Source organism: Xenopus laevis, chromosome 3L (genome assembly GCF_017654675.1).
Source record: "Xenopus laevis strain J_2021 chromosome 3L, Xenopus_laevis_v10.1, whole genome shotgun sequence".
Lineage (NCBI taxonomy): Eukaryota > Metazoa > Chordata > Amphibia > Anura > Pipidae > Xenopus > Xenopus laevis.
In genome coordinates, this window is record NC_054375.1 from 3,885,059 (window position 1) to 3,897,070 (window position 12,012).

Sequence of the window (12,012 nt, forward strand, 5' to 3'; positions counted from 1 at the left end):
GGCCCCCGCCGGGCCAGACACCTCTCCAGATATCTTTAAAAAAGTTTCCCTCCCGCAGCGCCGATCAGCGCAGCGCCTTCTGCGCATGCGCCAGGCGCCTTCACGCTGGTGCGCCAAGCGGCGCCTTTGTGTGCGCGCGTTCAGCGCGTCGCAGTAGGGGTTGGGGGGCGGGTCGGAAGGGGCCCTGGACAGTAGTCCCGGTGGGCCCCGGGCCCCCCAGTCTGACCCTGCATCTCCCATATGTATAAATACAAATATACAGAGAAGGAATGTTCTGGGCACACAATAAGCTACACCCTCATACTGTACTGTCTAAGGGAATCAATATGGCACCTCCCTCCTCCCATATGTATAAATACAAATATACAGAGAAGGAATGTTCTGGGCACACAATAAGCTATACCCTCATACTGTACTGTCTAAGGGAATCAATATGGCACCTCCCTCCTCCCATATGTATAAATACAAATATACAGAGAAGGAATGTTCTGGGCACACAATAAGCAGCAATATGTTATTTTGTTCAGTTGCATTAATATGATACAGATTCTGCTGCTTCCTAAATAACATGCTATGATTTAGCTAAGGAGCTTTTTATAATTGTATGGGATCTCTCTGTACAGACTATGAGCAAACTTAGGGACTGTTCCTGCTGAATTGTGCTTAGTACAGGGAATACCTATGCTGCCATAGTTTTATGGGATCTCTCTGTACAGACTATGAGAAAACTTAGCGACTGTTCCTGCTGAATTGAATTGTGCTGTTTCTGCTCATTTGCACTAACAATTATTGGAGACACAGGAATTGAATAGGCCTTAGCTCCTCGGACACAGTCCCGACCATTATTTCATTTCACCTTGTGAGCCCCAAAAACTTGGACGTGACACATTTCACCCCAGTGGCCAGAGACATGTGCTCATGTAATGTAGGGAATGCAGTACTTTTCTTTTCAAGCAACTTTTGGAGCAAAAACAACCCAATATTCCAAAAGTAATCTGCCCTGGGGGCGGGGGATTTGGTTGAATCTGTTTGGCCTGTGTATGGGGACATTGGATGGAGATCTCGCTGTTGTTCCCCAATCATCTGGTCATTTGTCCGACTGCTAAAACCTACATCAGTGATGTCAGTGGGGCTCCCTGTATTCAGCCAAAAGCCGTTGATCAGGTTTTTGTGGGTGTCTGGCCGGCATTAGATCAAGTCACCCCCATTTCACAGATCTACGTTGTGTCTATGATTTATATACAGCATTAATCGTTTTTGCCACCAACTCCAAAGTTCTCCAAAAAATATTTTCTCTGTCGTTCTTTTTGGCTTCATGCTATAGACATGCACCCCCTTCACCTCTGCTATGGACTTGCACCCAAGCACACCCAGTGCACAGGTAAGATTCAAGACTTACTATGGCCGAAATTGGGCTTTTCTGGATGTAGCGACGAATACGTGGAAAAGACCAGCGCAAGTCACTTGTTTTTGTTTCAACGTATTTACCTGCCAGTCTGGATAATGGGAGAATGTTCTGCAGCGGATCCTGAACGAGTGTGTGGGTAACAGATTGCAGAGACTGGGTGTTGGAATGTTCTGGGCGAGGTTGGGAGAGGTTAGAATTCAAGCGGATTTAAATCATTTAGACAAATAAACCGAGGCAGAAATGTGAGTGTTGGGTGAGATGGATTGTTGTGCTGTTGAGTTTCCTCCATTGTGACGTCTCTCTGTGTTTAATATAAGGAAATGGAACTGATCCCTCCAGCCTGTGACTCCCGTGTGACTGCTCTTGGCTACTGTGTGCTTTATGTTTCTCCTTCATCCAAAGCTTCTCCTGTCTGTAAATCCCGGTCCCCCTGCTCTATGATTCTCACCCCTTGTTTTTACGATCCCCCCCCCCCAGAAACGTGTGCCGTCAATAATGGAGGCTGCGATCGAACCTGCAAAGATACGGCGACCGGAGTCCGGTGCAGCTGTCCGGTGGGATTTACTCTGCTGTTGGACGGGAAGACGTGTAAAGGTGAGCTTTAATTCTTTTGTGTACACAGAATATTAGAGTCATCTATATAAAACATATTCCTCCATATAAAAAGCTCTTTAGTATGTATGTATATTTTTATAAAGCACTGTACAGCACAAAGATATATCATGTAGCCTCAGGCATGGTCAGACTGCTGTTTTAGGGACCCCCTCGTCCTCCTGCAGCTTGTCCACCCCCAGCCGATGGGAGCTGCACCAGGATTGCGCTTGCTGGTTTTTGCCACAACCTGAAGATCATTTCTGCAGGGAGCACGTCTGGGCCAGGGGGGGCCCACCAGGTCTGACTTTGTATATAGGTATACAGGGCCGCCATCAGGGAGGCACAGGGGGTACAGGTGTTCCGAGCCCGGCAGAATTTAGGTTTAAAAGGGGGGCCCGGATTGGCTGCACTTTCCAGATTAGCTTGGCCCCCCTTAAGAGTTTCGCCAAATACCTGAAGCAAAGCCCTGAAGACAAAAACCTGAAGACCTGAAGTCAAAGACCCGAAGACACAAAGCCAAAGGCCCAATGCAGAAGACACAAAGCCAAAGACATAAAGCCAAAGACCCAAGGCCGAAGACACAAAGCCAACTACCCGAAGCCAAAGATCCGAAGCCAAAGACCCAAAACCAAAGACATGAAGCCAAACACCCGAAGCTGAAGACACAAAGCCAAATACATGAAGCCAAAGACATGAAGAAAAACACACAAAGCCAAAGACACGAAGCCAAAGACATGAAGCCGAAGACCCGAAGCCAAAGACACAAAGCCAAAGACCCGAAACCAAATACCCAAAGCTGAAGACACAAAGCTGAAGACATGAAGCCGGAGACACAAAGCCAAAGACACAAAGCCAAATACATGAATCCAAAGGGCCGAAGACATGAAGAAAAACAAACAAAGCCAAAGACACAAAGACATGATGCCAAAGACCTGAAGCCAAAGACACAAAGCCAAAGACATGAAGCTGAAGATCCAAAGCCAAAGACATGAAGAAAAACACACTAAGCCAAAGACCCAAAGCTGAAGACACAAAGCCGAAGACATGAAGAAAAACACACTAACCCAAAGACTTGAAGCCAAAGACTTGAAGCCAAAGACCCGAAGCCAAAGTCATGAAGCCGAAGACCCAAAGCCAAAGACCCAAAGCTAAAGACACAAAGCTGAAGACCTGAAGCCAAAAACACAAAGCCAAAGACCTGAAAACAAAAACATAAAGCCAAAGACCTGAAGCCGAAAATACGAAGTCAAAGACAGAAAGCAGAAGACCTGAGAGAGGAGAAACTGCAGAAAGTCGGCAAATAGACCGGAAAAAGAGAAGAATGAAGAAGACCTTTAACGGTAAGATCCACTGAACACCAATGGTCTTTTTTTAAAAAAGTTTTTAAACTTTTATGTGGGAATCTAGCCACCAATTTTTTTTTTCAATTTTTAGGGAACCCACCAATGGCTGTGTAGGGGGTTTTTACCTTTTTTTTAGCACTGATGTCTGTGTGGCCTTTAACTGTGGTGTGGGCGGGATCTGGGGTGGGGCAAGGGGGCCGGGCTGTGGTGGATCATCAAATCTTCGTTTCTTTGCTGAAAAAATATGTGGTTTGACCTTTTTTTCCCCCTTCCCAAAAGCAACGCCACATATTCATGTGTTTAACAGGCGTAACGTAGGCCGATTTTTATGCTGTAACTTTACTAATCCGTTTTCTGGATTTGGAGAAATGTCCTGACTACATCTCAGATCCCTCGACTGGTCCCACATTAGGGAAGAGCAGTGAGTACGTAAATAAAGGAATAAAGGCACAGCTGTAGTTCTGGACAAGGCCATTGGCAATGCAAGGAACACAAAGCAGCCAGAAACTGGGCTACAAATAAGAATAAAGGACAAGCCAGAATGAGAACACTTGAATCAGAACCAAAGGTGAAGATGTGGATATGGATTCTCTCCTCCTCACTTTGCATCATGGCTGAAAGCTGAAAGCTCCGTGCCCAAGACAGATCCCATTCTGGAACAAGACAAGTAAGGACTGGTGCAGGGTTGCCAGGTTGGCCGTTTTCTAGTCAAATTGGGCTACTAATTTAAAGCCCAGGTGGGTTTTTAAAGTACATACTAGCCGAGGTATAGATTTGGGCTACTTTTTGGTCCTTTGATTGGTTTGTACTTTGGAAACCAGGCAAACTTTTTCTTGCCCTAATGTGCCAAGTCTGCATTTCCCAAATGCATGTTGGGTAATGTAGTTTTTGTTTAACAATGGACTGATTGGTGTAGAAGTCGGGCGTTACCAGATTTTGGGCTGTGTACCCCAGTTTTCCGTCACTCTTCAGCATTCTCACAGTTTCCGTTGACTTTCGTCAATTTCAGACAATATTGGGGCAAAAATCTTCTGCCCACCAAAATGTCTAGAGGTTGACGGGTTTTACCAATATTTATTGACATTGTATATGTATTGGGGATTCATGTGGCCCCTATACCTCCTGGGTCCCCCTCTGTAGTTACGTTACATTTTGCTTCATGGAAAAATTGGAAAAATGCGTTTTTTCACATATATTTATTTATTTATCTCGACTTTTTTTTTTTTCGCTGCACATATTTTTGGGTTCGTTTTTGGCTGGTTTTGAGAAATAGACCTGGCAACCCTGGGACTGGGCTGAAACGAGGTGAAGGAGTGGGGGGCATATCTAGGTTGGACTCGGCCGTGACTCTATTCACCTGTGTGGTTTTATCAGGACAAGGTGCTCCAGGATTAAATGTAAAGTGGTCTGGATTTATCAGGGGGCAATCATGTTGTTCCACAGGCACAAACTTTAGGGCTCCCTTTAAACAGCAGCAATTCGGAATTATTTCCCCACCAGCATTTAACAACTATTAATGCCAAGCCAATGTGCCCTTCGGCCAGTGATGATCCAGTTTCAGCATCTGGGCTGATCTCTGGGCCAATCTCTGGGCACAAAAATCTTCTTTTCCGTCCTGTGCACTTGGATAGATTTCAGGCTACAGAGCTCTGCTCCTTACTATATATCTACACTTGGAACTTTCCTTCCTAGTCTGGCCCATGTGAAACCCTTGTTAATATTGAGTCATTGTTTGCCCAGAGGGCTGATAGCCAGGGCTTATGTTGGGCAAACAAGTCTCGGGCCGACCTGTCTCACTGCCATGGATACACTTCGGCACAACTGCAGCCTCGTCGTCCTTCTACCTTCAGATTCAGGAGAGAAATATAACATGTATGTATCGGATTCATTCCATTTCCACGTCATTAGGACTCAGTGTTGCTCGAATGAGAGTCACGTGATGGGCAAACATTTAACCCTCTGGGCACCCAAAGGCTCAAAGGAGACAACAGCTAATACAGCTCCTTACTGACGTTCAGAACCAACGCCAACAGAGTCTGCGCCATTCATTTATTTGCCATCCACAGCCACTGAAATCCATCATTAGTGCCATACACCGGTCCCTTATTATAATAAAGGGATGGTTCACCTATAAATGAACTGTTAGTATGATGTAGAGAGGGATATTCTGAGACAATTTGCAATTGGTTTTCATTTTTTATTATTTGTGGTTTTTGAGTTATTTCGCTTTTTATTCAGCAGCTCTCCAGTTTGCAATTTCAGCCATCTGGTTGCTAGGGTCCAGATTAGGGTTGCATCAAATCCAGGATTTGGTTCGGGATTCGGCCTTTTTCAACAGTTTTCGGATTCGGCCGAATCCTTCTGCCAGGCCGAACGGAATCCAAATTCTAATTTGCATATGCAAATTAGGGGCGTGGAGGGAAATCGTGTGACTTTTTGTCACAAAACAAGGAAGTAAAAAATGTTTTCCCCTTCCAACCCCTAATTTGCATATGCAAATTAGGATTCGGATTCGGAATTCTTTCGCCAAGGATTCGGGGGTTCGGCTGAATCCAAAATTGTGGATTCTGTGCATCCCTAGTCCAAGTTACCATGCATTGATTTGCATAAGATTAGGAAGTTTTCGGAAGACTTCAGAATACTAATGCCATCCCGCCAGCGATTTAGATTCTAGCCGGTTTGGGCAGATTAGTCGCCCGAAGAAGAGGCGATATGATGCTCGCTTCAGGGGCGAATCACAAGAACAACTGCAGCTTTGTTTCATTTTCACCTGATTCAGGAAATATACCCTATTGTGTGCGCAGAACATTAAGAAGGTTATTTATGCCAAAAACTCCAAAAATTTTAGTTTTTATTACTATAAAATCGGAACTTTTAGTGACAAAAAAACCCTCAAATTTTTCAGGATTTATTATACCCAGTGGTGTAACTACAGAGGAAGCAGACCCTGCGGCTGCTGGGGGTCCAGGAGGTATAGGGGGCCCCACAAGGCCCTAATTAATGAGCCATTTCAACATATATTGGTAAAACAGAACAACCTCTGGATATGTTGGAGCCCTAAAATGAATTTGCTGTTGGGCCCTAGTTACTCCACTGATTATACCCCGAGGATGGAAAAATCCGAAAATCTGCATCTCAGACGCGCCGAGGTTGTATATAAGTCAATTGGAGAAGTCCCGAAGATATCTTTCGTGCAATAATCCGAAGATTTTGTGGTTTTGGGGCAAAATCTGGAGTTCTCCAAAATCCAAAAAAGGGGAAATAACCCGTGCAGATTTGGTCGGAGTAGATTTCAGTAAAAAAAGGGATATTTTTGGATTCAGATAAATAACCCCCCTAAGGGTCGGACTTTTTGGGGCAAAATTCATATTTTTCAGGGTATGGAGATGTATTATACCCCGAGGATGGAAAAAGCCTGAATCTGAAAATCCGCTGTCTCAGACCTGCCGAGATTGTGTATAAGTCAATGGGAGAAGTCCCAAAGATATCCTGATCTGCTCTGGGTTTTGTGCAAATATCCAAAGATTTCATGGTTTTCGGGCAAAAATCTGAGAGAAATCAGAGTTTTCATCATTTTTTACTGCACTGGAATTTTTCGGGAAAATGAATTGATAAATAAGGATAAATAACCCGTGCAGATTTGGTCGGAGTAGAGTTCAGAAAAGAATGAGACATTTTCGGATTTTGATAAATAACCCCTAAGGATCGGGCTTTTTTGGGCAAAACTCGTATTTTTCAGGGTTTGCTTTTTCGAGATTTATTATACCCCCTAGGATGGAAAAAGCCTGAATCCGAAAATCCGCAGTCTCAGACCTGCCGAGGTTGTATATAAGTTAAATGGAGAGGTCTCGAAGATATCCTGATCTGCTCTGGGGTTTGTGCAAAAATCCAAAGATTTCATGGTTTTTGGGCAAAAATCTGAAAAAAATCGGAGTTTTCGGGCAAAAAAATACTAAAAAATCGTATGATTTTAACAATATTTTTCCCGCACTGGAATTTTTCGGTAAAAAGTAATTGATAAATAGGTGGAAATAACCCGTGCGGAGTAGATATTTTAAAAGGATGAGATATTTTTGGATTTTGATAAATAACCCCCTAAGGGTCGGGCTTTTTGGGGCAAAATTCATATTTTTCATGGTTTCCTTTTTTCGAAATTTATTATACCTCGAGGATTAAAAAAGTCTGAATCCAAAAAATCCGCCATCTCAGAAGTGCCGAGGTCGTATAGAAGAGGAATTAGCCTGAAAATCCGATCATTTTGGACTTTTCGGGCAAAAATCGCGTTTTTATCAGAACTAATTAAATCAAGCTTTTTTAATACTAAATAAATAGATACAAATCGGGTATGGCAGTTTGGTCGTGGTTTCATTATTTAAATAATGAGATAAATTCGGATTTTAGTAAATAACCCTCCCCATGTAACCTTTCTTAGCCTTTTCTTAGCAACTTTTCAACTGGTCTTTTTTTTTTTCTTTAAGGTTTTGCCTTCAAGTTTTCAAATTGGGGGGGGGGGGGTTGTTGACTCCAGCAGCCCCCAAAAAAAACGATTGCTCAGTTTTATATTATTGAAGCCAAAATGTTACCGTCCTTCTCTATAGAGATACAAAATAGCAATTTATCACCGTTAACTCCCCGTGTGCCAGAAGTTATTTCCCTCAGCTGGTTTTCATTATGAGGAATTACAAGTCAGTTGGCAGGAGAGAAAGAACTTGTCCGTGGGGGATCAGAGGCAGGGAAAGAAAAACAATGGACAGGTTAAAGTTTAGTTGCCCTTTATATCAGCGGCTCCACGTGGAACAGACATTGATTTCTGTAAAACACACACATTTCATCTCCCTGATGCTTTTTCTTCTCTAAATATTCATATTTCTCTTCCTTTTCCATATGCTGCAGTAAAATTTCCCACCTACCCGATGAGCTCTGTATAAACAACTCCCTCCCTACACTCCCTGCATAATGGGCTTCTCTGTAAGACAAAACAAAGAGTTGTAGGGAGGGGATTGTTTATACAGAGCTCATTGGGAGGTTATGTAATAAAAGGCAAAAACTTGGCCCAGGAGCAGTAAACCGTAGCCACCAATCAGCAGGTAGTGTTCACTGGTCACCTGTTTAAAAGCAAGCATCTTATTGGTTGCTATGGGTAACTGCACCTGGGAACACGAGGGGGCAGATTTATCAAAGGTCGAGGTGAATTTTCGAATGAAAGAAATTCTAATTTCCAGCTATTTTTTGTGTACTTCGACTAGGGAATAGTCCAAATTTGAAAGAAATGAGAACATTCGAATATCTAAATTTATCATGTACTGTCTCTTTAAAAATTCGGCTTCGACCATTCGTTATCTAAAACCTGCCAAATTGCTGTTTTAGCCTACGGGGGACCTCCTAGAACCTATTTGGAGTCAATTGGTGGACTTTGAAAAATCTATGTTTTTTTTTGGAAAAACTTTGAATCTAATTCGATATTCCTTCGATTCGTACGATTCGAATTCGGACCTATTCAATCGAAAACAGACCTATTCGACGATCAAAAAAAAAACTTCTACTTAATTTCGGTTGGTTTTTTTCAATTTCGAAGTTTTTTCAATTCGAAATTTCGACCCTTGATAAATATGCCCCTAAGAGGCACATTTATCAAAGGTCGAATTTCAAAGTTTTTAAGAAACTCCCATCCTATGAAATTAAAATTCGACTAATCGAAATTAATGAAAAAAAAATCGAATTTGCTAAACTCAGGTGAATAGGATCGACCCGAAAACTTGAATAGAATTCGATTTGCGTTTTAAAAACCCGATTCGAGTTTTTTCTCAGAAAAGCACTCGATTGTCAGGAAGGCTGCACACAACTCCAAATTGATCCCTGGACGTCTCCCATTGACTCAAACAGCAAATCGTCAGGTTTTAGGTGGCGAATAGTCAAATTTGAATTCTTAAAGGGCCAGTGTATGATAAAGCTCAAAAATCGAATTTTTTAAAAAAAACTGGAATCAAATTTGAATAACTCCCTAGTCGAATTCAACAGTTTTGACCATAAAAAAAATTAGGAAATTTGAATTTCGAATTTTCAATTTGATTTGATAAATCTGCCCCTAAGTGCCTATTATTACATACGGGGGATTATCTGATTTTTAAACGACCTCATCTAATTACAGGGAGATAGTAAGTGTGAAAGCACAGCCGGGGTCCAACTGGGGGGCCCGGGGCCCACCAGGGCTGATGTCTCAGGGCCCTCTTCAAGGCCTCCGGTCATAACCCTCATTTGTCCCCAGAGAAGGGAGGTTGGTGTCAGGAAAAGGATTCCCTCAAGAGCCGGGACCCACCAGGTTTCTTCCCAGTGTCCCACCAGCCCATCAAAACTTGGTTACTGCTTTATAACACAAAGAATATTTGGTTTTTTTTTTGTATTTATCTGTATATATCTGTATTCTATATACAGGTATAGGACCTGTTATCCAGAGTGCTCGGGATCTGGGGTTTTCCAGATAACGGATCTTTCTAGACTTTCTACTAGAAAGTCATGTAAACATGAAACTGGTTTTGCCTCCAATAAGAATTAATTATATCTTAGTTGGGATCAAGGTGTGGGACCTGTTATCCAGGATACTCGGGACCTGGGGCTTTCCAGATAATGGATCTTTCTGTAATTTGGATCTTCATACCTTAAGTCTACTAGAAATTCATAAAAACATGAAATAAACCCAATAGTCTGTTTTTGCCTCCAATACGGATTAATTATATCTTAGTTGGGATTACGTACAGGTACGGGACCTGTTATCCAGAATAGTCGGGACCTGGGGCTTTCCGGATAATGGATCTTTGTGTAATTTGGCTCTTCATTCCTTAAGTCTACTATAAAATCATGTAACCATTAAATAAAGTTATGAAGCTTTTCTTTTGGTACCTTCTCCATTGATAGGTTGGACTGCACAGTCACACAGGATGACTAATCAACTGCTTCCTGCTTGTGCTGATGTCATGATATGTGATGATGTCATGATATGTGCTGATGTCATGATATGTGCTGATGTCATGATATGTGATGATGTCATGATATGTGCTGATGTCATGATATGTGATGATGTCATTATTTCCCCCCGTGCCGCAGATATCGACGAGTGTCTGGTGAACAATGGGGGCTGTGACCATTTCTGCAGGAACACGGTGGGAAGTTTCGAGTGCAGTTGCCAGAGAGGCTTCAAGCTACTGACCGACGAGCGCAGCTGCCAAGGTAAGTGATCGGCCATATTGGATATTTTTAGGGCTTGTTTAAAGCTGACCATGTGCATAAGGATCTGCTTATATTCCTCATCCGACTGCCAACTACAGGTCTTTTCTATCGACTGCTACTCTACATTTTATGAAGGGGAGGGACATTTAAAGGATAAGTAAACCTTATTAATAAGGGAATGTAAAATTGATGAGGGGGCTACTCAAAGCACTTCTACAATGTGCATTCATTATTTATTCTTTTTCAATTCCAAGATATTAAGGGATACATGTACTGTTAATATGAATGAATTTTGTTACAACAGCGCCACCTGCTGGTCAGTTTCCCACCAGTCTGACCAGCAAGTAGTCAAGGAAGTTGTCAGGAGAAAGAAAGAGGCTGATGTTCTTCTGTTTAGGAATAAAATTAGAAACCTTACTCACGTCTTTCCCAAGAGAGTATATAAAGGATTATAAACCTATAGCAAGTGAATTGGATACCCAAGAGAGTATATAAAGAATTATAAACCTATAGCATGCGAATTAGATACCCAAGAGGGTATATAAAGAATAATAGCCCTATAGCAAGTGAATTAGATACCCAAGAGAGTATATAAAGGATTCTAAACCTATAGCAAGTGAATTGGATACCCAAGAGAGTATACAAAGGATAATAAACCTATAGCAAGTGAATTAGATACCCAAGAGAGTATATAAAGGATAATAAACCTATAGCAAGTGAATTGGATACCCAAGAGAGTATATAAAGCATAATAAACCTATAGCAAGTGAATTGGATACCCAAGAAAGTATATAAAGAATTATAAACCTATAGAAAGTGAATTAGATACCCAAGAGAGTATATAAAGGATAATAAACATATAACAAGTGAACTAGAGACCCAAGAGAGTATATAAAGGATAATAAACATAAAGCAAGTGAATTAGAGACCCAAGAGAGTATATAAAGGATAATAACCCTATAGCAAGTGAATTAGAGACCCCAGGGCCGACTCATTATGCAGATATAATTGTATATAATTAGGTACGTTTTTCCCCACTTCCCCTTTGCTCCTCCCCCATTTTTGGGATTGTGGTCTCGCTGCTGCTGCTGAGATCCATCGGCTCTATAGTTTATAGCACAAGAAAAAGAATGCGTTCATTGTAGTAGTAAATCTCAGGGACGGCCTTAATGTATGGATTTAATGCATCTCTGGGAACAAATATTATCCCGTGCTAAATGAGGTGTTGCAACACTAAGCGCTTTCATTTTATTGCCCCTGGTTACTTACTGAGTAAAAATGTTTCCTTAATGAGCCCCAGAGCACTTTAATCAGAAAAACATTGTCAAGGTTTTATGAGAACCAAGAACATAAATTCTAATTTAAGCCCCTGAAGTCCAGGGGAGACACTTATGGGGAAAAAGAAACCCTCGCATGGGCCGGTTAATGAAGCCTTTGAGTAAA

The 12,012-nt window shown here is 42.0% G+C and overlaps 1 protein-coding gene across 3 annotated transcripts in view; it reads left to right on the top strand.

The window, feature by feature from the left end:
* scube1.L (signal peptide, CUB domain, EGF-like 1 L homeolog) overlaps nucleotides 1-12,012 on the top strand; it is a 127,706-nt gene that overhangs the window by 91,264 nt on the left and 24,430 nt on the right. For 2 of the 3 annotated variants that reach the window (XM_041585841.1, XM_041585842.1), the window contains 2 exons: nucleotides 1,886-2,002; nucleotides 10,447-10,569. In XM_041585841.1, coding sequence (XP_041441775.1) covers nucleotides 1,886-2,002; nucleotides 10,447-10,569 — 240 coding nt within the window. Of the gene's footprint in view, nucleotides 1-1,324; nucleotides 1,382-1,885; nucleotides 2,003-10,446; nucleotides 10,570-12,012 lie in introns of all 3 variants that reach the window. The other variant, XM_041585840.1, reaches the window with a different exon arrangement.